Source organism: Lissotriton vulgaris, chromosome 12, assembly GCF_964263255.1.
Source record: "Lissotriton vulgaris chromosome 12, aLisVul1.2, whole genome shotgun sequence".
Taxonomy (NCBI): Eukaryota; Metazoa; Chordata; class Amphibia; order Caudata; family Salamandridae; genus Lissotriton; species Lissotriton vulgaris.
The window spans coordinates 734710240-734736171 of record NC_141700.1 but is presented as its reverse complement, the minus strand read 5'-3'; the positions used below and the strand labels follow the sequence as shown (position 1 = coordinate 734736171).

Genomic DNA, 25932 nt, shown 5'->3' with positions numbered 1-25932 from the left:
TGGGGCTTGAGTGGTTACTACAAGGTCTAATGGGAAAACCATCACGCCTAGACAAGGTTGCGGAGCTCGTCATTTACTAATTGGGGCATCGCACTAGGTTCCAGACTGGATCTTACTTTCTCTATGGAAGGAAGGTGTTTGGTAAGTTTGGTCTCTTTGTATAACATGTTGACCGCCCTTGTCAAAAACTAGTCCAGGCAGGGTGTTGATGATTTCTCCTCATGTTCTGTTGTTTTGGCTTTACATTTGGCCATACTTTTGCGAGGGGGTTTGCCAAATGCAAACCCTGGGAACTTAGAGGGGGGCCTGGCCTCTTCAGGGCGCTGACTGACGTGGACAGACATGCCCTTGGCCCGGGCGCGCCCACGCCGCGGGTTGGCATTGCGCTTAAATACGCGTGAGGCTTCCCAGGGGGGGGTAATGGGAGTCTAGTTCCCCCCCCCCCCAGTGGTGCAACAGTCCAGCAGGACACGTCTTTTAAACCTCTCACTAGGCTGTTCGTTGAGCGGTACTATTATGGGCAGTGCTAAGGAGTCATAGTGTCTGGAAGCAGATAGGCTGCCTTTGAAGAATAAGAAGCATTTTTGATGGACGGCATTTGCAAACGCTATGCCCTCTTGGCTCTTAGGGCTGCTAAAGAATAATGTTTAGTTGGGCCATAAACTTGTTTGCCCTTTTGCTCCTAGTCCTTGTGACCATGGTCTCCTGGTCTGTCTTAAAGACCTTTTTGTCCCCGCACATTGTCTGTCTTCCTGTCCCATTGCCAGTACCTGGAGTAACTTTCAGTGACACTGTGTGCCTTTATCCTTGTGTCCCAATGTTGGGGGTAACATTGTATATTCCAATGGTGCTGTCGGTCCCAATTTCCATGTATCACTGTCCCCACATCATTGTCCAGGCAGGTAATTCAACAAGAGAACTCTTTAAAATTATTCAGACCTTTACTAACCCTGAGGTATGCGAGAGCCCTAACACCTTTACTCAGGCTCTGTGTGACGATATATCCCAATATTTTGAAGACAAAATAGAAGGGATATATAAAAAAATCACCGCTGTCTCAGACTCTCGGGGAAATGAAGCTCCTGAAACATCCTCTAGGTTGACCTCTGAAAGAACTCTCCAGGCTATTCCAGGAATAACTGCTGAGGATCTGACCTTACTGATTAATCAAATAAAGACTGGTTCCCCTAATGACCTGCTACCTGCTAAATTCTTCTCCCCGCTAATCGACATAGTAGGACCCTCCATCCAGAAACTGCTTAATCTTTCATACGCTGAGGGTATGCTCCCATCAGCCTGGAAGAAAGCGGTAGTGAACCCTATACGCAAAAATTCCACCTTGCCCTGGTCTGAACTCTCCAACCTCCGCCCGATTTCTCTCCTCCCTTACATTAGCAAACTGGCTGAGAAGCACGTAAATACCATCCTTTCCGATTTTATCGAGGCGACAGGGGGCCTGGACCAATCACAATCTGGGTTCAGGCCCAACCACAGCACTGAATCAGCCCTTCTTTCTGTGACGGATCAGATCAAAATGTCACAGGATAGAGGAGGCTCCATGATTCTAGTGCTGTTGGACCTGTCTGCAGCCTTCGATACCGTGGATCATAACATCCTTCTCGGCCGGTTGCAAGGAGTAGGAATCGGAGGCCTAGTACTATCATGGTTGGAGAGTTTCCTTTCCGGGAGATCACAATCTGTCAGCCTGGGCCCCTTCCGTTCCATCTCCAGGGGGCTCACGAAGGGGGTGCCACAAGGCTCCTGCCTTAGCCCTACATTGTTTAATGTATATGTGGCCCCCCTTGCTGAGATTGTGCGGAAGTATGGGTTCACACCGATCTCCTATGCTGATGACACCCAGCTCCTCTACCCTTTCAGCTCCCTTGACTCTAAAGTCAAAGAGAACTTTGCTGAGGGTATGAGGGCGGTGTCACATTGGATGGCGAAGAACTGCCTCCAATGTAATGTCACAAAAACTGAGGTCATGCTTTTTGGCAAAGCAAGCATTCTTTGGTCCCCTGACTGGTGGCCAATAGATCTTGGCCCAGTACCGTCATCTAAACATCATGTGAAGAATCTTGGGGTGAAACTGGACCAAAAGCTGACCTTGAAGGAGCATACCAATTACATCGCAGGATTATGCTTCCACACTATTGGCCTGCTTAGACGTGTCTTTCCGTATCTTCCTGCTTCTTACAGGAAGACACTTGTGCAGGCATTAGTGACCAGTCGTCTGGACTACTGCAACGGCCTGCTGACGTTAGCAAATGCTGACGCAGTAGGTCGTTTGCAGGTGGTCCAGAACACGGCAGCAAGACTGGTTATGGGGGCACCAGCTAGAACCCCCTCCAAACCCCTGCTCAGGGAGCTGCACTGGCTCCCAATAAGACAGCGCGTCGATTTTAAGATCTGCTGCACGGTCCATAGATGCATCTATGGCACAGGTCCTAAATACCTGTCTCAATCTTTGGTGCCATATCAGCCCAGTAGGTCCCTTCGTTCAAGCAGTCAAGCCTTGCTAAAACCCCCGTCCACAAAGAAGTCCAGACAAGGAGACCGGGCCTTCTCCTCAGTCGGACCTGCCCTATGGAACAGACTGCCCCTCGAAGCCAGAACAACTACTAATCACCTATCCTTTAGGAAAATACTAAAAACTATCCTTTATCAAGAGGCATTTCTGTCCATCTAATTAATGTTCCTTATTCACCGATTGAGTTTCCTACTGCTGGCACAGCGCGGAGATACCCTTACGGGATTGATTCCTGCGCTCTAGAAGAATTTAAAATAAAAATAAATAAATAAATAATATACCTGTAATAGTGTTTCCATGTCAACATATTTCTTTGCCAGTTTATGCCCCTGTGTCAGTGTTCCAGTGCCAATAAGCTCATCTCAATATCTCATGTAACTTTACCTAGGTCCGGGTCTCGCAGTATCCGAGGCTGTGTCAGTAATTAACTTCTCAGTGTTTTGCTCTCTATATTAACCCCTTCGCTGCTGATGACGAGCTCAGCTCGTCATCAGCCACGGTGGTCGTGTGCGGATGACGAGCTGAGCTAGTCATGTAACGCGGTTTTTCGAAAAAAGCCGCACAGCGCAAAAATAACCCCCGCACGCATGTGGTTAACTCTGTTCTTGTCAGTGTATTCATATCGGTACTGTTATGTCAGCATCCAATGTTGTTGCCTCAATGTGTCTCTCCCCTGGTAGTTTCCTGTGTCAGTTTTGGTGCCCTAGTGCCAGCAATCCAGTGTCTGTGCTTCCACGTTGGTGCCATGTATTGTCGCTTAGTGTTTCTGTTCACTTTTTATTTTTTTTTAGCATCCTGCATCAGTGTCTCAGTGCTGATGCCCTTGTGGCAGTGTCCCCGCTTTAGTAATTGTGGACTTGGAGTTCTTGGAGTTCCTGAATCAGTACATGTTAATGTATAAGTATCTGTGTACCTCCGCTTTCCCCGTCAGTGTTCCAGTATCAAAGTTGGCTTCCTTATTTCTCTGTAACATAGTATCAGTGCCCTGGTGCTAGTGTCTATGTACACATGCCGCTAATCTTTAAAGCTTTGGATGTTGACAATGATCAAAGTGCTGGTGAATTAAATGATTCTGGTGGCAATCAGTTCTTGGGAAGAGTTAAACTAAATTGGTGATTACAAAACCTAGAGAAAGAGGTCAGAAACCACATCAAAAGGCCTGCTGACATATTACTTAGATAAGGTAACTGGTAGCTCTAGAAGTCTGACTAGTATACCTACTCATTTTTGGAGAAGGAAAGTGATGAACAAAGCTTGAAGCCTCCAAATAGACCATGAATGGTAAATATATTTAGTAAAAGTTCTGCTTAGTCAAAATGATGCACCTGACTCAGTTTTGAGAAATTGGGAAGCGAGAGACAAGTTAAAAAATAACTGTATTCTTTCATTAATTTATCCTGTGTGTTTTTAAGCCGAGGTCAAATATAAGGAAGTAGGTATTGTCAGTTGAAATAATAGATGTGAGAAATTAATTGAACTATTGACCCCACCTGTACAGATATGTTTGCATGACCTACGGGTAAATAGAAAAGATTATGGAGGAGTGTTTTATTTACTTTAAATCGCAGATAGTGTAGCTCAATAGTGTCTATTTAAAATGGTCACAAGAGGATTTTAAACCTGATATGATGATTGGAGGAATAGATCCCAAATAATGGTTCATTTTAATAGTGATTCGAAGTATCCTAGAGAAACGGACAAATATCTGTTCCAACTGTTTCTCCACAAAAAAATCATAATCTGAAATGTATATTAATTAGCCTACTATCTAAAGTATGGCATTTTATTCAGTCATTAATTCATTCTTTTTCAACAAATGGGATTGATTGTTCGGCCCGACTACCTTGGAGTGGTCTTTTCTCAAACATTTTGCCTTCACTCCTCGAGACTGAAAAGTTCTCTTCATGGTAATGGACGTGCACCCCCATGAGTGCCTAAATGTACTGAATATGGATCTCTAATGCTGATTTTTGTTGTCCTAGGCAAGCATGAATCATGCGCACCTTCACATTGGCCTATCTCACGGATTGCTGTCTTGTTGGACCAGAAGGGGTGCCCAAGGCACTACCGTCATATTGGTGAAAGACTACTGCCTTCACCAGAAGTTAAACAGCACGAGCACAGTGCAGGCAGTATACCATTTAGTGAGCAGTAGAAGTGAATAGGTAATTTTTAGCCTGTCACTTATGTGAGGCCTACAGACCCCCTCATTCTAAATTTCTATTGCTGTGTGCTTCGCACAGAAGTGGTCTCTATGCGGGATGTATACGTGCCTGGAAAGGGCACAATACATGGATAAGGCAGCACTGTCCAGTGTTTGCAGGCTGAATGCATGAAATGAATGAAATGAAAATGCGTTTTATATAGCGCAAATAGTTGCCCGGAGGCGTCAAAGCGCTGAGATTGCGAGGTGTTCTAAGCAGCAGGGCGAGTGACATAGAAGGGGAGGAGAGTTTATTTATTGAACAAAAAAGTTTTCAGATGCTTCCTAAAGGAGGTCAGATCTGGATTGGACCTTAATTGAAGAGGTAGGATGTTCCACAGCCTAGCAGCATTGAGGGTAAAAGAGCGGCTCCTGATCTAGCCCGGTTAACTTTGGGCACCGTCGCAAGGAACGCGCTGGCGGAATGCAACTGTCTGCTAGGGAGGTAGGGGGTGATTAAGGGACGATTGATCAGTGGGCCAGTTGCATGTGCTTGGGTGTATGTGTGTCTGTGCGTGTCACAGTACTTCAAGAATGTAGTGCTGTGCAAGTGCATGCCTGGCCAATGCGTATGCTGGATGGATGTGTGCCAGTGAGTGGAACAGTACATAAAGGATACAGTACTGGGCAGTGTGCTTGTGTATTCTGTATACATGAACTTGGCGTGAGTATACCTGTGAATGGTACACGCATGGAGGACCCTTGATTCCTTTGTGGGAGACCCAGGCCCGTATGGTAAAAACATGAGGTGATAAAAGGACCCTCAAACCCCCTGCCCCTCCTTGCTCCGAAGACCGATTTTTGTCTATGGCTGCATTCCTGTAAGTTGATTGGGACACACAATGGAGAGGAGTCCTGCTTCCCCTGTATGCTTCACCAGTACACTTAAAAGGGTGCTCTTTGATTCAGCGAGAGGTCACAAGGAAGTGCCTGGGCACATCTAAGGAAGGAGATGGGGCAGCTTTGCTCTCTCTCCTGCTGTGATCGATTGGTTTCAAGAGGAAGAAGAGCACAGAGGAGTGGGAACTGCAAAAGAGGCAGACCCCCATCATAAACTTCAAAGACTCAGCCCCTAAATCCCCTTTGGTGTCTTGAAATGGCCTATAAGATGGGGAGTTTGAGTCCCTTCTACCCCCCAAAGAAATTTCATCTGCCAAGCTGCCAGTCAGGCTATGTGAGGAGAGGAAGTTCTGTAAGACTTATTCATATGACCAGGACTGTGGACCAAGGCTTGCTAGTCTCCCTGCTAGGTGAGGGACATCACCCAGGGAAACCAAGGCTACCTAGCCTGGAGCACCATCACCTGCTTGTCAAGACCAATATGCCCTGTGAGGGAGAGAAGAGCATTGGAGGGAGCGAGGTAGAGTGGAAAATCCGGTTTAGTGGATTCCTGTTGTGAGGAAACACCTGTTGCAACGGTCTGGTCGTTGCTCATGTGCGGGACCAAGTCTGTGATTTACACAGGTCAGGGGACCACTGCCATGAACGATTTGACAATCTGGACAGAGCCTGTAGGCAGGTAAGTATTGGCCACCCAATTTGCCATGCACCTGCTGAGCCAACCAGGTCCGTGCCAGTGTACAATGGGGACGCCATGACTATGTATGCCACAGTGGGTCACCATACCACACCAAGTGTGTACTGACCCAGAACATTGTCGAAGGAGTGAGACTGCTGTGAGAAACACTCACTCACTCATTCTCCTTCCCTTTCCTACCTCCCTCCCTCGGATGAGCTACAGGCACACAACAAGCTCCAGAGGTCTATCTGCTGGGGTGAGCTCCTTATCCCCAAGAGGTACCTCCTCAGGTCCTGCTCCCTTGGCTGGCATCAGAGCTCCTACTCGAACTGAAGGTTCCATACGGAATTTACTCCAAGTGACGTGAAGCCTTGTAAAGCAATGCTGCATAGACCTTGCATCAATGGTATAAAGTGCACCTCTCTGCGCCCCATCGCGGTCTGCCTGTACGTGTAACTTGTCCAGTTCCAGTGTGGCCAGATATCCATAATTGGTGCTTTGTGCTTCTAGGTACTATACTTAACTGAAAGTTTTAATTTCAGTATCTTCGATTCTACTTTGATTTTTCTTGTGTTGTGTTTTCACTTTTATTAGTTTGTGTGCTGCATAAACACTTCACACTTTGCCTCAATGTTAAGCCCCACTGTTTTGTGCCAAGCTCCAGAGTTGAGCACAAGTTAATTTAGTGACTTTTGTGGTACACCCTTACAAGTATTCTGGTTGTGTCCGGAGTGTGGCTTCCACCCCCCCCCCCCCTCCAATCACCCAATTTCTTACATGGATCTTTTAGACATTTAGGCTATGCCTTTATTTAATAAGCCCATATATCTACAGGCATTTGGTGGCTTAATCACTTTAGTATCTACTGACTAAGCCAAATCTTGTCAGAAATTAGGCAGTTACACTTTCATTTCTTGGTAACTGCATATTTTAATTTAATGTGAAAAGGCACTTTGTAAGAAATCTTTGAGATTATGATTAGAGGAGTTGGCATTCTTACAATTCTGTGAAGTGATCTTAATCTGAGATTACATCTACAAGAAATAATAACCTGAGGAGCATGGACCTTTTGGAATACCCTTTGGTGAATAGATTGTATCCAATCATTCTGTGCAGTTACCGATTTTTGTTTAAGAACCATTTAGTTGCATGTAGATTTGTTCGAGACAGGCAAGTTAATAAAATGTCATTTCAGGAAAGGAAAATTCCTTAATGAATTGTTTTTTATATCCAGTGTTGTCTTTTATCTAGGCTTTGAGATCTTAAATCGAAGAGTGAAGCTTCTCTTTGGGAACTATGCCAGTTACAGGCCTTTGTTTTGTAGGATTTACATGGGTTAGCAGGCATGTTGACATCAACGATAGGATCTTTAGTAGACTTTGACCTAACCAGCAGAAAGCGCAGATGGCTGGCTTGCTAAAGATATCTTGGGAATGCATTCCACCTATTGCTTACCATTGGCTTTGTTGTTCATATTTCACTCTTGCTTTCTATTTGTTGACTTTGTTTTAGGCTGTCCTTGAGTTTGCACCTTTTGTAGAGCATAGCCTGTTTATAGCAGTTCTTGTCTTATTTGCTGTGTGTTCAGAGGTAGAGGCCAAATGTCAGGCTCTGCCTTCCAAGGGAGCTTGGTGTTTAGTTTTTTTTTCTTGCACTTCAAAGTGAGAGGATTTATGTGACCATCCTGCTGGCTACTGGCCGTGTGCTGGAGGAAGGCTGTATATATTTTTTGTTAGTGCACAACAACACTTAGCAGTAAATGAAGAAGCCCATTTTTAGGTTTCGCTGGGGGGCGGAGCCGTTAGGCTCCTCCTCCAGAGAAATCTATTGAGTACAGTAAGGCACTATGGAACACGCCCCCCGTCCCATTGGCTAGCTCCATAAATGGAGCCTAGCCATTGGACGAGGGGCCTGTCCATCAATGCCGGACCAGACACGGGGGCGTTCCCGAGATTCTTTGGCTTTTGCCGACGTCACGCGACGCCGGGAACGCCCCCGAGTCTGGTCCGGCCCGGCCGTGATTGCTGCTGTCCTGGGCATGTTTTTCCCCGGCACGTTTCCCGCCTCCCTCCCGCCGTTCGTGTTCTCTCCTGCCCCCCTCACGCCCCCTGCCCGGGAGTGAGCCGAAGCTCTGCCTGGGCTCCTGAGCCGCTGGTGGAAGCAGCCGCGGAAGAGCTGGCTTCGTATCTGCTGAGGAGTAACCTTCTGCCCCGGCCGGCCGTCGTCAGCTCTCCCCCCTCAGCCCGGCGATTGGTCCTCGGCCGCCGGGACTCCCCCGCGTCATTCCTGGGCCGGGCAGAGATTGGCCCGACCTGAGAGGCGTCCCCGCGCGCGCCCGGAGGTATCTGGAGTCCGGCCGTCCCTCAAAGCAAGTCCGGAGACAAGGAGCAATGCGACCCCCCGCAAGGAGCCCCCGCCAGAGTGCCCGGTAAGTCAAATGGGCTAGGGAAGGCTCCGTGTGGCAGGGTGTCACTCCTCTGAGCCTGCAAGGCTCCCTCGATATCCGAAGCCCTGCGAGGCTCCCCCGTGTTGTCCTGAGCCTAACTTCTTTTAGTGTCGCTCTTCTCGTTATAAATACCTAGACAATGGAGCGGGTGTTTACAGAGAGCTCTCGCTACAGCCCAGATCACAAGAGGAAGAGACTGCCTTTAATTTATGATTTAGAGTGCACAACCTCGATTCTTGTGCCTCGAGGCAAGTTGACCACCAGAAGAAGAAAGAGGTAAATAGGAGGGTTGCACAAAAAGACATTGGCCATGCCCCCTTGAGAGACCCCCCAGTTTTTTCATCCCACTTAACGCTGCTCAGTGCGATGTATTTACTGGTTAATATGTGCGATTCACCTTATTTTTTGACGGATTCGAAAAAGAGCGTTTATTTGCTGGCAGTGAAAGGACTCGGGACTGAACTGCAATCTGGTCGCTGAAGCGCAATCTTTTCGAATAACCTTCAGAGGCGGCTTGGGTTTCTCTCATGCCTAAAGGCTACCCGTCAGACTTGCTCCTGCTTGGGCGAGAACGCGAGATATGATCTTCAGAGGGAGAAAGTAGGGCACTTATCTTTATTCTGAGATCCTCTAAAAATAACACGCAGAATTGGAAAGCAAAGTTAACACTTCAAACGGCCGTCTGTAGTTGTAAGACCTTGTTCCGGAGGGCGGCGGGGGAAGTGAACAAGGTTTCAGATGTCGTTGGGCGCTGGGTCGCTGATGGCGCGTGGGATACCGGCTCGCGCCAAGTGCGGCGTCTGGCGGCACGGCATTAGTCCTTATCTCGGCCATCCATGTGCGGATCCTGGCGGGAATATTGAATCTGAGGCTCGGCCTCCTATCAGCTGCCCACACCTGGAAGGGTGAATGAAATTGTGGAGACGGGGGAAGCGTATAATCTTTACAGGATTACCTGTCTTTTGCTCCGCGTTGGGAATGCACAAAGTCTGTGTACAGGAATGGAGTTTGTCCCCGTCATCAGTGGCGTAATGCAAAATGATGGGCCTCCCTGCAAAATGTGTTAGGGGCCCGTGACGGACCCATGTGCCACATATATTGATAGGCGGAGTGGGGCGGGGGACCCCTGAAGGGTCGCGGTCGCCTGCAGCTAGTGGCTTCAGGGAGCTGTTTAGTCCCTGCCCGCATGAAATAGATTTAAACCCAATGCGCTGCAGTGAAGGCGACGGCGGGAAACCTTACTAAGAGCATTCTTTGTCTTCATGCCTTCCTTTCCCCTTTATTCCTGCTGCTGCTATAAAACCTCTCCTGCCCTTAAGTGCACCTGGACTGATGATGAAATATCATGAAATCGGCCATGGGCTCAGAGCTGGACTGTCCATCCAGGCACTGTGCCATTCCCAGAGTGCTGGAGACCTGGGGGCTGCTTTCAAGGCTGGGAGGGCAGTCATGATCCAGCTTTGAAAGACCCCGTGATGATCCAGTCCTAGAAGCAATCCTCTGCTTGTCGCACTCGCAGCACCAGGGGTCAGCTCGCTCCCTTGGACTTGTAGCAGCACCTTTCACTGAGAGGAGGGGGTACATCTATGCTGTGAGACAGAAGTGTCACCGCGGTAAGAGGCACCTTTAATAGGTCTAGCAGAGACCATCGCCCAGAGCCCTCTCCTCATCTCCCGCTGTCCGTTCCCGCCCCCCCCGCTGTCCGTTCCCACCCCCCCCGCCAACGGAGGTAGCCTCCCGAGTCAGAGTTGGTGGGCCGAAGTTGCATACGCTTCACGCTATCCGCACCTCACAGCCATGTGGTACTGGTTCATGTCCATTCCTCAGTGGAGGGCCAGGCACGGTCTGCCCCAGCGGCGCAACCCCCCCCCCCCCCCCCCCCCCCCCCCCCCGGCGGGTGTCAGCAGGACCTGCCTTCAGTGACCATTCAAACAATCCTCACGGGGATATTCAAGTGCGGCATGCCGAAACAGAACCTCGCCTGCGCCAATAGTCTAGTGCTTGCCAGGGTGCCAATATGCACCTCTTCTCCATTAGAAGCTGGGGGGTGCCGTGCGACAAGATGGCGGATGCCGGCCCAAGGGGATCGCAAGTGCCAGTGCTGTCAGCTGTTGAGCGGGGCAGGTTCGATCTTCTCCCGTGTGGCGCCACTCAGCTCACTCAAGGGATGACATCAGTGCACTTCACAGTATCCATCCATAGGCACACCTCAACATGTCCGCACCGCAACTGGCAGTATTACAAGTGGCATCAGAGGGGCCAGCGGCTCATCAGGATGGGACCTATGTCCTGCTGCAGGCTGCTACACCGTTGGGGCCCAGCTCAGTGAATCCTGTTGTAAGGGCAGTGGTGACATCTGCAATTTGGGTAGCGAAATTGCCCAGTGGCTGTCAACGTGAACCAGTGCCACAAAGATTAAACTTAAGTGGGGCCCAAAGATGTTGATTTAATCGCTACATTCACAGCAGCATTACCTGTATCATTTCAACTAGTGCTGCTCCCGTTGCCTTCCCTCTCACAGGAGTGCTGTGTGCAATATTTCTAGCCTCACAGGAGCCCTGGCTGCATTGCTTCTATACACATACTAAGAGTTATTTCAAGGGGAACCGGTAACACGTTTCAAGGGTGTCGCTTCTTCAACACTGTGCTCCACGCGCCGCGACGAGCAACCCCACACATGTTATTTTGAATTTGATGCCCACACATTACAGATGGTACTTTCGTGGCAGTGCAGGAATCGTTTCATCATCTTAAAAAAACAGCATCCCTGAGCAGTTCAGTGTAGTGAGGGCGAGCAGTGGGACTGAATGGTATATTCAGGCAGTGTGTGTGTGCGGGTGTTGTCCCAGCCGTGCCCCGTCACTCAGCGGTGGACTGTCGTCGCGGCGGCAACAGGGCGTGCAGCTAGGGTTACCCTCTATTTGCAGGGGACTCCCTCACCCCAATCCCGCCGCAGCAACAACAGCAGCGTAGTCAGTCTATGCGGCGGCCGCATCTGCCATCCGCTCCGAATCCCAGCCAGTCCGGGGGGGTGCCATGCAGCGAGGTCTCACCCAGCCGCCCGCCGATTATCAAGCACTCAGCGGCAGGTCTTACATGCACAGGTGTCTTTCACTTGCAGGAGCCTGTCTACCGCAATCGCGTTGTTAACTCAACTGCACCATGGGCAGTCTGGGCAGCGGCCTAGCCTGCGATCCACCACCTCCCACCGCAGCAGTCGATCCGGGGACACATGTGCTGGAGGCTGGCAGGCGACGTCACGGAGTCCCATCCGCGCCTCGCCAGTCACCAGCCAGCGTCCAGGTAGGCAGCAACAGAGGGTGCGGCCATAGCCCGTCTCCGCCGGGCTAGTGTTTCAGCGCCGTGTTTTGCGGCCCTGTGGGCGGAGGTAAGCCCCGGGCTCGCCTAGGTCGTGCCGGCCGCAGGGACCGTAGGCAGGGTGGCCCATCTAGACGATGTCCACAGACCAGGGCTCAGCCAGCAGAAAATCAGCAGCGGAGGTCCGGGGGTAGGGCGACCCTGGCAAAGTCTCGCCCAGCAGGAACTCCCTTGGGCGACTACATACGGATGTTAAAGCCTGTGCAGCGGAGCTCCGGTTAGGGTGACCAACTGGCATGGGTACAAATTCAGGACTGTGAGTGTAAAAATTCAGGACAAAGGGTCAAAATTCAGGACAGAAATTCAGGACAGGAGGTCGAAATTCAGGACAAAGGGTACGTATTAAAGACACATCAGAGGAGGTTGAGCAATAGTACATAAGTAAGTAAATAGACAACCACTTAAGTACAAGTGAACATAAGTTTATATTAGGTTGAGAAACTTGTGCACTTCATGGTTAGGTTTCGACCTGGCAATCTGCGCAAGCAGTTCGCGCAGGCAAAATCTATTGTTTACATATATTGGCTTCAGGAACGTCCCCCGGCTCCCATTGGCTAGCTTCATAAATGGAGGCTAGCCATTGGGAGCCGGATCTGTGTGTCTGTAGTCAGCGAGGGCCCCCTGTTGCTGTCAGTATATATGTGTTGGTGTTAAGAGTCAGCTGTCCACTTGTGCTTGCTCTCCTGCCCTGCTATTGGCATTGTAAATGACAATGCCATTTATTTATGTTTTTAAAAAAAACATAAATAAAAATGTCATGAGCAATGCCAATAGCTCTAACTTTTGCAAAGGCGAAACCATTGCATTGTAAATGCTTGTTTTTGTAATTCTGAAGTGCGATGGAAACAAATAATTTAACCCGATCAGAACAAACCAATACTATAGGTGGTGATGTTTCCACAAATTATCATTTGTGCACTGTATAGTTTATCAGCAAAACTGTGCGTCTGTGCAAGTGTACATTTGTGCAAGTGTAATGGTCCTTTCAATTGATCAGGTGTTGTCTGTAATGGCAGTACGCTACTGCACCATGCAAGCTCCACTCTCTCTCTCTCTCTCTCTCTGCCCCGGCTCCACTCTCTCTCTGCCCCCGCTCAAATCCAATGCACTCTGATTTGACACTTTGCCACTCGCTCACCTCCACTTTACAACACTCCTCCACGATATTACTCCACTCTGTGCCATTCCAGTCTACCACACTACAAAAGTCTATGCTGTTCCACTGAACGACAATCTACTCTATGCCACTCTGCACTTCCACACTATGCCTTTCTAGCAACTCCACGTTACTTTACTCCACTGTATGACGCTCCAGCATACGCCACTCTGACACACTACTCCACACTATTCCACTTTATTCCCTTCCACTTTACCACATTCTACTTCCTCAACGACTATCCACTTTATTCGATGCCACCCCACAACACTCGAAGCCACTCTTCTTTGGGCCACTAACGTTTTGCCATGCTGAACAGTATCCACACAGGTGTATAAAGTGGCTAAAACACATTGGCAAAAACCGAAATCTCTACCATGGGTGAGACCTATTGGCTTTACCACTACTGTGCCCGCGTCGAAGTGTTGTGAAGAGGGCAGTTAATGCATGGTCTAAGCACCTGATTATAATAACAATACAGTTCACAAAGCAAATTTTTTTTAGGGTAAGAAAAGGTACCAAAAGTTGACAAACAGACAAATGGGCCGGAAGTGCATTAAGCTAGTTCTTTAAAGAATCTGCATGAATTTTTGCTTCTGTTAACTGAAGGTAGAGGTGGTTTATTTCATCAGTTGAAAGAAAAAGAACTAAATTGAGTTAAATATCTTGCACGTATTTATTAGTTTACCAGCATGTAAGTACAAAGTTTTCGATGGACAAAGCCCTTTTGGAGCCAATATAAAAATAGGATCTTATCTTTAAATTAGAGAAGGACAATTGGACCGTTTTTTGTTTTTTTTCTGGTTGAATTTTGGATTGCAGTCCGGACTGAGCTATTCAGCTGTCCTGCGGTTTTTTTTGTGTGGCTTTTTTGCTGTATTGTCGTTAATGGGAATATTCCTGAGAGGTGGGCTATGGCCATGATTAAGTCCATATACAACCAGCATTTGTAAATGCATTAGGGTCACCTAATGTAATGAATAATATGCTGTTTTTTTGTTGCAAGTTGTAGCTTGCGGAGTAGTTGTACAGTATAAGTTACAGAAAGTCTATTAAGTGCTGACTTGTTTATGTACAATAAGCAATATATTGTGCTGTTACTAGTGGTATAGTGCTGGTAAGTAATCAGTGTGATACCAAAGAGGAATATGAATCCGAAACCGGTCCCAGGATGCTTGTTTCCATCCCAGGAAGACATGGCTTGGCAGTTGTTAAAGCATGATTGGCTTGGCCCACCAGTTTTACATTGATGGATATTCTCATTATAGTTTGGTTTTGTTAGTAAAAAAAAAAGACCTTTCACTACAGCCATCAGCTAAAATGTGTATTATATTATTTGGAATACATCTTTTTAAAGCACTTCAGAATTGTACACTTCGGTGGATTTCTCCTCTATTGAATATTTTAATTTTGATTCCCTCTGACGAGTCTAAGCAAATAACTTTTTCTTTATTTTCCTCCCGCAGTGCCAAGCCCCTGCAGGAAATCTCCCCACCACTTTCAATCACTGGAATGGAGGAGTTATTTCCACGTTACACCAACCTGCGATCCCAGTCTGTTTCTGACTCTTCTTCTTACACTGAGCAGCAGCTCAGGGACTCCCTGGAGAAAGAAAGGACTCGCCGGAAGGTAAGGAGTTAATAGTGTACACCTTTTGTAATGAGCTTACAAAGTACTCTGATCAACAGGCAGTTTTCAGTAACTGAATACTCTCAGCACTCCTTTTCCTGTAGGTTTATACAAAGTCCTACAAACTCCTTGTCCAAAAACATCCAATCTCTGTGAATCACAAGGAAATGGAATATTTTAGAGAATTGAGGGAAGTGTCTGTGGTTCCCCTCCCTTGCTTCGTATGCCAGACCGAATTTTTAGAATGTACCAACCAGGATATTTGTATACCAATAACTGGCTAATGCATAGTACAATGAAGCCAAGAATACTACAAAGCTCTTACAGGGCATCCTAACGGAGTTGAGGTCTGACTGCTTCATCTCTGACATTATAACAGATGATGCCTCCAGCTTTGGGGAATCCCTTAGTCAGCTCTGGTACTCATGCTCCAAATACTGTTGAGCGGCTTAGTAAAGCAAGGCTTACTAGACTTTAAAGCTATTTGGGGTGTCTCATACTACAGTGTGCTGACTTGGCTTTGGGACCTTTGGTGTGCAGGAGCTGTCACTCTTTGATAGCCTCCTCAAATGAGAACAATTTCTAAACTGGAGCATAAGAGTTTAGTCTAGCCAAGCTCAGTATCTTACTTCTCTCCTACCCAGCTTACTTTTTTTTCTTCTAGCACTGTACATTACAAACCAGAACTACTCCATGTTCCAATGGTCTGAAAAGGGTTTTAGTCGGGTATCAAGAAAAGGGCGCACTGCTAAGTATTATCGCAATATTTTTGGGCATTCTCCGTTGAGTTTTGAGTTGCAAAAGGGTGAGGGGAAAGCCCTGTAACCCCTCCATGGAGTCAACCGAGGCTGACACTGCGATCATGTAATACTAGAATACCCCTGCACACTCGAATAATATATAAACAGTAATGTCAGTGTAGACACTTAAACAAGGTATACCAAGCCTGTTATTCGAACATAATCGTTGGTAAGAGGTGTCTTTAATGTTCTTAAATAGAAAACCAGCCGACATGTGTTTCGTCGCGGAGATGTAGGTATAAAAATCTTGCCAAAGTGGGCCTTAGTGTGGAATTAGCCGTAGTGGTCACTACCCAGTACATAGAGCGACAGGCAGTTACAGACTCACCCGTCTGATGTTTCATGGCACTACCTTTCAGAAGATGGGATCCTACCGCATCATCGTGGATACACACACTTCTAACTACTTCTAGCGATGATTTGTACACAATTTTTACTGACCTACTGGAGTGTCGCTGTGTGTGGAGAAACGGACACCTCCACTAGATTCCTACATACCGCTACTTAACGCTTCCTGAAGTGTCCCACATTTCGTCTCACTTTGCTAATTCCACACTAAGGCCCACTTTGACGTGGAGATGTAGGTATAAAAATCTTGCCAAACAGTCCAGGGCCCTGTTGGGTCGGAAATATCAGAGACTGAGCGACTTTTGATGCCTTTTTCCAGTATCAATAGCCCTGAGGAGTTGCAGGAAGATTGTCCCACATGCCACGAAACGCGTGTCGGCTTGTTTTCTTTTTAAGAACATTAAAGGCACCTCTTACCAACGAGTGATTCTAAGAAAACAATTATTTATGTTCGAATGACAGGCTTTGTCTTCCTTAAGTGTCTACACTGACATTAATGTTAATATATTATCATAGTGTGCAGGGGTATTCTAGTATTACAGAACTACTCCATGGCCTTTGCACCTATAATGAAGATGGTGGGAAGTCTCCCTCCCACTTGTTCTCCCCTGGGCAGTGGCAGACTGTTTCCCCTGAGTGTCTTTTTTTCACTTGGTTCTTCTCTACGTGGGGTTTTGTGGCCTCCAGTTTTTTTAAGTTACTTGAGCTTACATTGTTCACGTCTTTTGGTCACACCTGCTTTTACTAAAATTGGAATAAGCATGCATAATTGTGGTCTTTCAGTGGGCTTATTTATCTAGATACTATTTTCACCTTCTAAATTTATTTATTTTGAAAGTTTTATAGAGCGCGAACAAGATCCTGGCGGATATCAGAGCGCTATACAACCATTAAAAGTTACTTGTACATTACAAAGCATATTTTAAAAACGGCATAGTAAGTTTTAACATACAAAAATGTTTTGTAGTTGAGGGAGCGTGTGCATCTCGTCACAGGGTTTCAAAAGACTATACTCATGTGAATTTGGCCACGAGGATGGGTTTTACTTATTTTTAAAAGAGGTAATGGACGGGTTCAGTCTGGTTTCTGGGGGTAAGGCATTCCATATTCTGGGCGCCATCCCAGAGCAGCAGCTAGAAGTTTTTTTTTTTTTCTTATGGAATTTTTGTTTCAGTAGTAATTTTTCCGAATTTCTTGAGGATCTGGATCCACCAGAGATCGTCAGTTTCTGTGCCAGGTAGCTGGGCGTCTTGTGATGCATGGCTCTGTGTGTCATGCACGCAATTGTCAATTGAATTCTCGCCTCCATAGGTAGCCAGTTCAGGGATTGTCGGTCCGGGGAGATGTGGGAGCTGCGTTTAGACCCGGTTGAGTCTTGCTACGGCGTTGATAGACGCCCTTAGTGGTGCAGTTGAAGCTTTGGGTAGGCCACAGACACATCCGTATTCCACTCTAGGAATAACCAGGGCCTGTACAGCTTGCTTGAAGTCATTGTGTGGTAGGAAGGGTTTCAGTTTCCTCAGTGTGTTTATCTGTAAGTTTGCTCCCTTTGTGGCACTGCTGATGTTTTTGCATGTTGAGGTTACTGTCTAAGGTTGTTCCTAATGACTTAGCTGAGTCCACGATGGTGGGTTGAACGCCGTAATATGTTTGATCCAAACTTGCATTTTGGGGATTTGGGACGGAGGGGCTATTAGTAAGAATTCAGTCTTTAGAGCATTCAATTTGAGATGATTTTGTGCTAGCCAGGTTTGGGTATGCCTAAGCGCTGTATTATGTCGTTTGACATCCTCTAGGGTGTCTATCTTGAGGTATAGTTGTGTGTCGTCTGCATACATGTGATATTGCACGTTAGAGGTTTGTAGAACTTCGGTGTGAGGTTCCAAGAAGAGATTAAACAATGTTGGTGACAGTGCAGATCCTTGCGGGACTCCCAGAGATACTGGGACAGGCTTGGACAGTGGTATTGACTTTGAATTGTAGTGTCCGAATTTGGAGGAATGAAGTGAACCAGCCTAGTACTGTCCCAGATATGCCCATTCTGTGTTTCAGGAGGTCCAGCAGGTTCTCATGCTTGACCGTATCGAAGGCGGAGGAGAGGTCAAGTAGGATGAGTAGACAGGATCTGTTTTGATCAAGAATTTGCAGCGCATCAATGTGTGTCATGGCTGATTCCATGCTATGGCCTGCCCGGAAACCTGATTAGTGTTTGTTGAAGGTTAAAGTGATCGATCAACTTCGTCCGCTGTAGATGCGCACATTTTTCCAGCAGCTTGGCTAAGGTAGGGATATTGGAGATGGGGCGGTAGTTGTTTAGGTCTGCAGGGTCTGACGTGGGTTTCTTTAGAATGGGTGATACCCGTCCTACTTTGAGGGAATCTGGGATGCACCCCTGTTGAAGTGAACTGTTAATGATCTTGGACCAAAGCGGTAGCAGCAGTGGAGAAAGGTCTTTGACAGCGTTTGCCGGAAGTGTGTCAGAGATGGTTAGCGGGGTTCAATGCACTAAGTAATTTGCCTTTGGCATCTTCAGAGTAGGAGGTAAATGATGACCAGTCTGCATTATTTTTTGGGTTGGACTTTGATGGGCTTTGGCATGGCGCGGTTCGGGGAGTAGGAGGGATTTGTGCATTCGGTCTCGCGTATAAGGTTAGATCCTTAAGGAGGTCATTCATGATATCAGTCTTCACGGTGAAGGTGGAGAATTCTTCACAATTTGGGCACTGTTTTCAAAAGCATGTATTGAACATCATTCCCCAAAGCGCTCTATACTTCTTTCTAGAAGCCTTTCTGAATACCTGTGAGGAGACTGCCACTGGATGGCTTCTCCGCTCCAACTCTCCCTCCAGGGAGCCATTGATATGTAGACAGAGGCCTTGCCCTCTCTGAGGACGAACACTCTTGTCATTTAATTATTTAGTTATTTTAGTTAATTTAATGCATTTTTAAAAAACTCTGCCTTTCCCCGAAGGTGTCGGAGTGCTGTACAATAGTTACGTTACATGAGGAAAATATTACAGATTAAAATGTTACAAAAATAAATGGGAGACAAGAAAAGGTGAGGTTAAAACCATGGAAGGCAAAAACACAATATCAAACCCAGCAAGCTAGGATGAGGAATGTACAAGAAAATATTACAAACTTACAATGATGGACGAACTTCCTTGAGGGGCCTGAAATGAGTCTATTAGTTCTGAAAGTGTCTTTGGAAGAGAATAGATTTGAGGTCGGCTTTGAAGATCCGGGTAGAGGAGGTGGCACGGAGCAGTTCCTAATACATTAGGAACCTTTGTCAGGTTTTCAATTTAAGTGTGTATTAAGGTGCAATGTTCAAACAGTATGCTCACATGGATTCTCTTGACGTAGGTGGACAAACTGCATTCTTGCCTTCTTCCAGCCCTAAAGAGTAGTGTTGGATACAAAAGCATTTAAAAGTTAAAAATAATTGTCCCTTTCTTTTTTCCAATTAAAGTTCCTGTTGTGTCGAAAGGTTCATTTTTGAAGTATATATAATTATATTTTGTTTATCGGCCTAGTGTTATTGTTTGGTTTATAACCAGATAATACCCTGTTTAAAGCTACAAAATCATTGTCTGGTTTGGAAATTTGGAACCTACCAGTCTGCAGTCTGTTTGGTGAAATGTATATCTGCTCTGGTTCAGCGATAGTCTTATCTTGACCCTCCAGGAACACAAGTCTGTCATTTGTGAAGATAGGGCTTAAATGCACCTTGCTCAAATCAAGAGCAGCTCCCATCCAGAGACTGCAATTTAGCATGCCGATAAGAGCAATTCTTGGTAGGAGGTAGGTATCTGGTAGGTATCTGTTGGCTTCAGCATAAGAACCACTTTGACTTGGCGACAGCACATCAGTATATGACAGTAAAAATAAGACCCTTATTTTTTACGAACAGGCCATTGGCCCTATAAGTTTCAGAATAGGTCCACTTCCCCTGCAGAGATCAAAAAGAGGTTGATGTTGAGCTTGAAAAATGTTGCCTTTTTTTTTTTTTTTGGATGGTTTTTGCATAGGACATGACTAATTGCTCATGTATCCGCTTTGAATAATGTGAATGACAATCAGTGGAAATCTATAGATCATTACAATACTTGTTAGAAAATAAGTAAAGCTTGTTTGATATAATGTAGTGAGAAAGTTGAAAGATGAAATACTTGGAAGATGTATGCAGGTTAGTCACTCTCAAGGTTATGGATGTTGATAAGGAGTATGTAATGTAGTTTTGCTCCGATTGGCATTGGTAGTAGGTTTGCAGTAACACTGTTGTCCTTCCCTATTAAGAATGTGACAAAGCTAAGGTATATTTTGTGTGATTTAAAAACTAAGCAAATTTGTAACCAAGCATACAACTCAAAGTGCACTCATTGGACCGCAAGGTATATCGTTTTGTCTGTGGTTCAGCACAATATAACACTTGTTCTACCTCACAAGAAACCAGATGAACTCTGCTAAAGTGAAGCAAAATGGACCAAGCAGAAGGCAGTGGACACAAACCTTGCGCAGACTTGATTGGGTCGCTGGCGCAGGCAAAGAGGATCAAACAGAAAAACAAAGCAGCATGCTCCACAGATAACAGGCGGATGACGAGTGCAGAGGAGAGGGCTTGGTTTGAAAAGCAGAATGTCATCCTTTCTAGTAAAAGTACGAAGCTGGAAATTCCCTGCAATTGTGCGGACTCCCTTACTCTGACACTACTTCCTGTAAGAAGAGTTGGTGGTTTACTGAAAATATAGCTGCAGGTTGCAGCTTTGTCCAAGTAAGAGTTTCTTGATATTGCTCGGTGTCGGACTTGACACTTTTCGCTGGTTCATCCCTGAACTTTTTGCTTTCCTCCTGTAGTTTGTCTGACTTGTTTTTGTTGGTTTTATGACTCTGGGCACTTTGCCAATGCTGATCAGTGCTAAAATACATATGCTCTCCCTGAATTGGTGATTCCACGATTGGCTTATTTGGTTTACTGGTCATACCCTAATACAGTGCACTGTGTGCCCAGGGCTTGTAAACCAAATGCTGCCAGTGGCCTTGCAGCACTGTTTGTGCCACCCACAGAAGCAGCCTGTAAAAGTGTGTCTAAGCCCTGCCATTGCAGAGCTTGTGTGCAGTCTGGTACTAACATGCTCACTAGGCAAGTGCACCCACTTGCCAGTCCCCAAATCTTCCCTTTTCTTCAGATCAGACACCCCTATGTTAGGCCCAAGGGCAGGGTGCATTTGAAGTATAAGGCAGGACGTGCCCTGGTGTGGCATGTCCTAATAGCGAATTACAGCCATGTTCGTTTTCACTATTGCAAAGCTACCTGTTCTTCATAGGCCAGAATGGGCAGTTAGATTATTACATTTTATAATCCTAACTGACTCATGGAACCTGGTAGAAATTCGAGTTTAGAATGCCTGAACCCAGAATGATCAAATGCATCTTTTTAGTGAAGTTGGTTTTAACTTTCTGTGTTTGGAAATACCACTTTTAGAAAGTAGGTATTATCTTGTCTAACCTTCCAAGCCTGCCTCTGCTAGGTTCTGTAATCCTTGTCTGGAGTTTGAATGACAGGGCTTGGTGATTCCAGGAGACAGGATGAGTCAGCCCAGTGGTGAATAGAGATCTGCATCTAGATGGGAGGGAGGAGTTGCACCTGGGACTTGAATAGGACTGTGCCTGCCCCTCACAGTGCTGGCTCCACCCCCTGTGGTACATCTGTGTCTGCCCTGCACTGTGAAAGAAGGAATCATGTGAACAAAGTGCTCCAGAGCTGTGATTTCCCTCCACAATGCTGGCTCCACCCTCCTGTGTAGTGTCTGTTTCTGCCCTGTGAAAGGAAAGGAGTCATGTAAACAGAGTGCTCCAGAATTGGTTTGGGCTAGGCAAAGGCCCCTCTACCCTCAGAGGACAAAGGATTTTGAGGTATAAATATTGGGACCCTGATCGCAAGAAATTAGATCACTTTTGGACTACAAAAAGAAACCTTTGCTGAGGGGAGGATCCTGAAGAAACTTAGGAGAGACTATCCCTAAGCTGAAGTGCTGGTTGCAGGATTGGCCTGCAGTGGTTGCCTGACTGCCAAAGAAAGGAGAAATAACTTTGTGTGGTTTATTTTCAACTTGTGAAGGATCTCAAAGGGCTTGGAAAGAAGTTGCCTCATGCTGAAGTCTCAGGGACAACAGACTTCACCCTCAGCTCCCCAGAGTTCTTTGGAAGTGCCTGCTGCTCTTTTGGTGCCTTCTGAGGGACTGCGTGTCTCGGAGCTGGAAGCGCAACTCAACAAGGAAGAAGCGCGTTGCTGTCGCTGCTGCTGTCGCATTGTGAATGTCGATGCTGTAGCTGTCGTATTGCACCACATCGAGAGACACGTCTCGCAACGAGGAAGAAGCGTGTCGCTGCTGCCGTCTCATCGTGAATGTTGGCGCTGTAGCTGTCTTATTGCACCGCATCAAAGTGCCTCGCATCCCCGGAGAAGCGCGCCACCGTTTGAGCTGCTGCTGTCGCATCTTGGATCTCACCACAGTAGTTGCTGCTTTGTGCTGAAGCTTCTTGCAACGTCTAAGAAGTGTCGCAGCCGAAGCTGTTGAACAAGGGTGTCGCCGCTGCAGCTGGCGCATCGAAGTGAGCATTCTCGCATCATCTGAGAAGCGTGCCGCATCTGGAAGATCTTCACGTCTTTATTTCTTTGCACCGGAATTTTGCTGCATTTCCATCGCTGCAACATTACTTGTTGTGGAAGCGCAACGCATCGTAAGGTACATTGTCGCAAAATGTCACATCTTAAGAACTGAAATAAAACTGCTATTTTAGAAGTAGTAATGTGGATTTTTGTCATTTGTGGTCTTGTGTTAAGTCTATATAAAGAGTATTTATTTTTAATATAAAACTGTCTGGTGTCCATCTGTAGTGTTGTCACTTTATTACTGTATATGGTCACAAATGCTTTACACACGGCCTGAGATAAGCCTGCCTGCTTGTGCCAAGCTACCAAGGGGGTGAGCAGGGGTTATTTTAGGCGTGTACCCTCTTATCTTGACTAGAGGCAAGGATCAGATTTGTCACAAGTACCTACCTGTGCCAACTAGAGACCCCCAAATCTAACACAGAGTTAATTATAACCATTACAACATAACCTTGAAAGACCAGTTTAAATTATTTCAATAGCGCCATGCTTCAAATTATGGTATTGAGTGCCAATTTTAAGAAATTGTATAGGAGCACCGTTCTCTATACAAAGTGCACTTGATAACAAGCATTTGCAATGCAATAGATCTCGCAGTTGTTAGAGTTTGAGCCATTGGCTTTGTAAATGGCAATGCCTTTTATTTATGTGTTGGTTTTTAAAACGTAAATAAAAGGCATTGTCATGCCAATATGTTAAACTCTTGCAAATGCGAGACCTATTGTTTGAAATCCCTCCGAGGGTACTGGCCAGCCTTTCTCCTGTTGGATTGCCCTCCTCTCTTACGGCTGGACGGTAGCTGCCTTACACACTGTTAGCACCCAAGCGACCCCTTTTATCAGTGTGCAGAGCACTTCTCTACTGCTAGTCACAACGTACCCACGGGGCGGAAGAGCCAGAGCCATCATAACACATTACAGCAACAGGACACAAGCGGCTTAAAAAAAAAACAGAACTCAAACGTAGACTTTTTTTTTTTCTCCATGCATAAACGCTTTCTTTGATTCTATGGGCCTGAATTACATGCACTGGGTGTTACTGATTTTTACTGAGCGTTATTTTACATAAGCCATATTACATAGGTGCGCACAGGAGGTAAAAATAAATAGTAACAGCTTGATAACCGGCATAACTAAGAACGAACATTCTCGGATTGCTTAGTTTGCAGGTTGCTTAATTGGCGCCGATACACCAATATTTGAAAAGATAGATGCCAATGTGTATAGTAACTTGTCAACATGTGCAGATTTCAGTGCAAATGGCAATTACACACATTTTGCTGCACTAGGTTAGTGAGCTTAACCTCTACCTGGCGTATCTGTGGCGAAGCCTTCTGCAGTAATGCCCTGTTCAGCGCCAGCGAGCTGATGAGGGCGTCCGGGGGCAAGAGGAGGAGACTCGGACAGATTGACATCAGGGAGATTGAGCCCGAACAGCGGAGCCATGAGAGGAGGGAAGGATGCACCTGGACATCTTGCCATGCACAGGCAAGAGGAAAAGCGTCGGTCTCAACGTACCCGTGGGGCGGGAGTCATAGTCACGTTAACACATTACAGCAACAGCACACAACAGGCTATCCTTACAAATCGGCACGAGCAGGGAATCTCGTCACCACACTTCACAGCAGGCTGCCCACACAGAGCACATCCAAGAAGAAACAAGTGACCGCTGAGAAGCCGGTGGCTATGTAAAGGGGTGGGCTCCAGTGTCGCCATGGCTGCTGATGTACCCAGGCTTCCAACCCAGTTTCATTTTTATGCTATATAGAAAGTGCTCCACTCCTCTTTAAGTTGTGTCAATTGCTTGAAATAGAGCGGCTGTGGTACTTCCAGTGCTGCAGCAACTTGTTCTTATACTGCGCTCACTGCCTTCTGGAAATATTTACTGGCGCAAGTAAGGTGTGTATTGTTTGTCATCACTTCTTTCCATGCAGCACAGCATAGCGCAGGTGATCATGAGCATTACAGGCTGAGGTTATACTGTATGGGAAGCTCCTATGGGCAAGCTATAGGTTTGCATGCTTAGGTGGAGCCTGCAGAGACATCCATGAACAAGGTTTGTGTGGCAGAAAATGCACCCGGAATCCCGCCGTGGCCGCCCCGGAGTCAGGCAAGGTCGCCTGTGACTGGGCCGGGGGCGCGTCCAGACCGGAAAAGGAGGCCGGCGGAGTGAATGCGTCTCGCGGCCCGGGGCTCCTGTGAGCGGTGGAGAGCTCTGGGGCTGCCAGCAGGAGTCTGTGCCTGTTGCGGGGCTCCCTTGACCAAGAGGGAGCCCCGGGAAAGGAGCTGGCAGGAGCCGCAGCATGAACTCTGCGGAGGGGGCACGAGGCACATGCCTGGTGCCTGCACGTGCTGAGAGCGGAGTCCCCAGAGATTGGCCCGGTAAGTTTAAAAGGGGGCTAGGGGGTTGGAGGGGGGGGGCTCCGTACGTGCTGTTGCCCTGGCAGACCATGGCCCGGGAGGATCACGATGCGCGCATTGCAAGGGAATTGTGGCCTAACGGAAAGCGAAAGCGCGCCCACACAGCAAGCAGCCAGCAGCCAAAGTGCGCTCACAAGGACAAATCCGAGGCAGAAAAAGCGCGAGTCCGACTCGTGTCTACATTCCCAGAAACGGATAGCAATAGTTGTCGAGCAGACTTGCACGTCTAGGCTCGACCTAAAAAAACTGTCAAGTGACAAACTATTGCAAATTCAAACTTAAAGTTCTATTTTTTTATTGTTCTAGAAGGACGAGCAATAATAACACTTTAAAACTATTACCGAGTATCCCACTACGGTTTCCTATATGTAGGTACCGTACAGCCTTACTACAAAGTGCGTACCAGATCTTAACGTGTATGCTAAATGGTGCGCATACTGGTGTATCGTAAGGAATCCAATTGTAAAATGGGATGTATATGAATCTTAAATGCTTAAGTTCAGTGACTGCGTCCGAAGGGTCAGTTTGAAGGTTTGCGATCTGTGGAGTTGTATTTGTAGTAGCGTGGATTCGTGGTGCTTCTGTAATAATGTATTGATCATTCTGGGAGATGTTCTTAAGCACAGCATCCATTGTGCTACTCGCGTCTTTAAGTTCTTTAACATGATATGACTCTAGCGAGGAATATTAAACTCAGTAAAGGTTTGCACCGAAGAAATGTCCATCCTTTGCTTCTCCTTCTGGCAGCGGAATGTACCACCTGCAGGATGGGCCTTCGTCCTAGATTGTAGATACATAGATCTTCTTGCAAAGCCACCATCTGGAGT

The 25932-nt window shown here is 46.7% G+C and overlaps 1 protein-coding gene across 5 annotated transcripts in view; it reads left to right on the top strand.

The window, feature by feature from the left end:
• Positions 1-25932, top strand: part of CNTROB (centrobin, centriole duplication and spindle assembly protein) — a 189485-nt gene that overhangs the window by 29730 nt on the left and 133823 nt on the right. For all 5 annotated transcript variants that reach the window (XM_086946030.1, XM_086946032.1, XM_086946028.1 and 2 more), the window contains exon 5: positions 14699-14861. In XM_086946030.1, coding sequence (XP_086802156.1) covers positions 14699-14861 — 163 coding nt within the window. The remainder of the gene's footprint in view (positions 1-14698; positions 14862-25932) is intronic.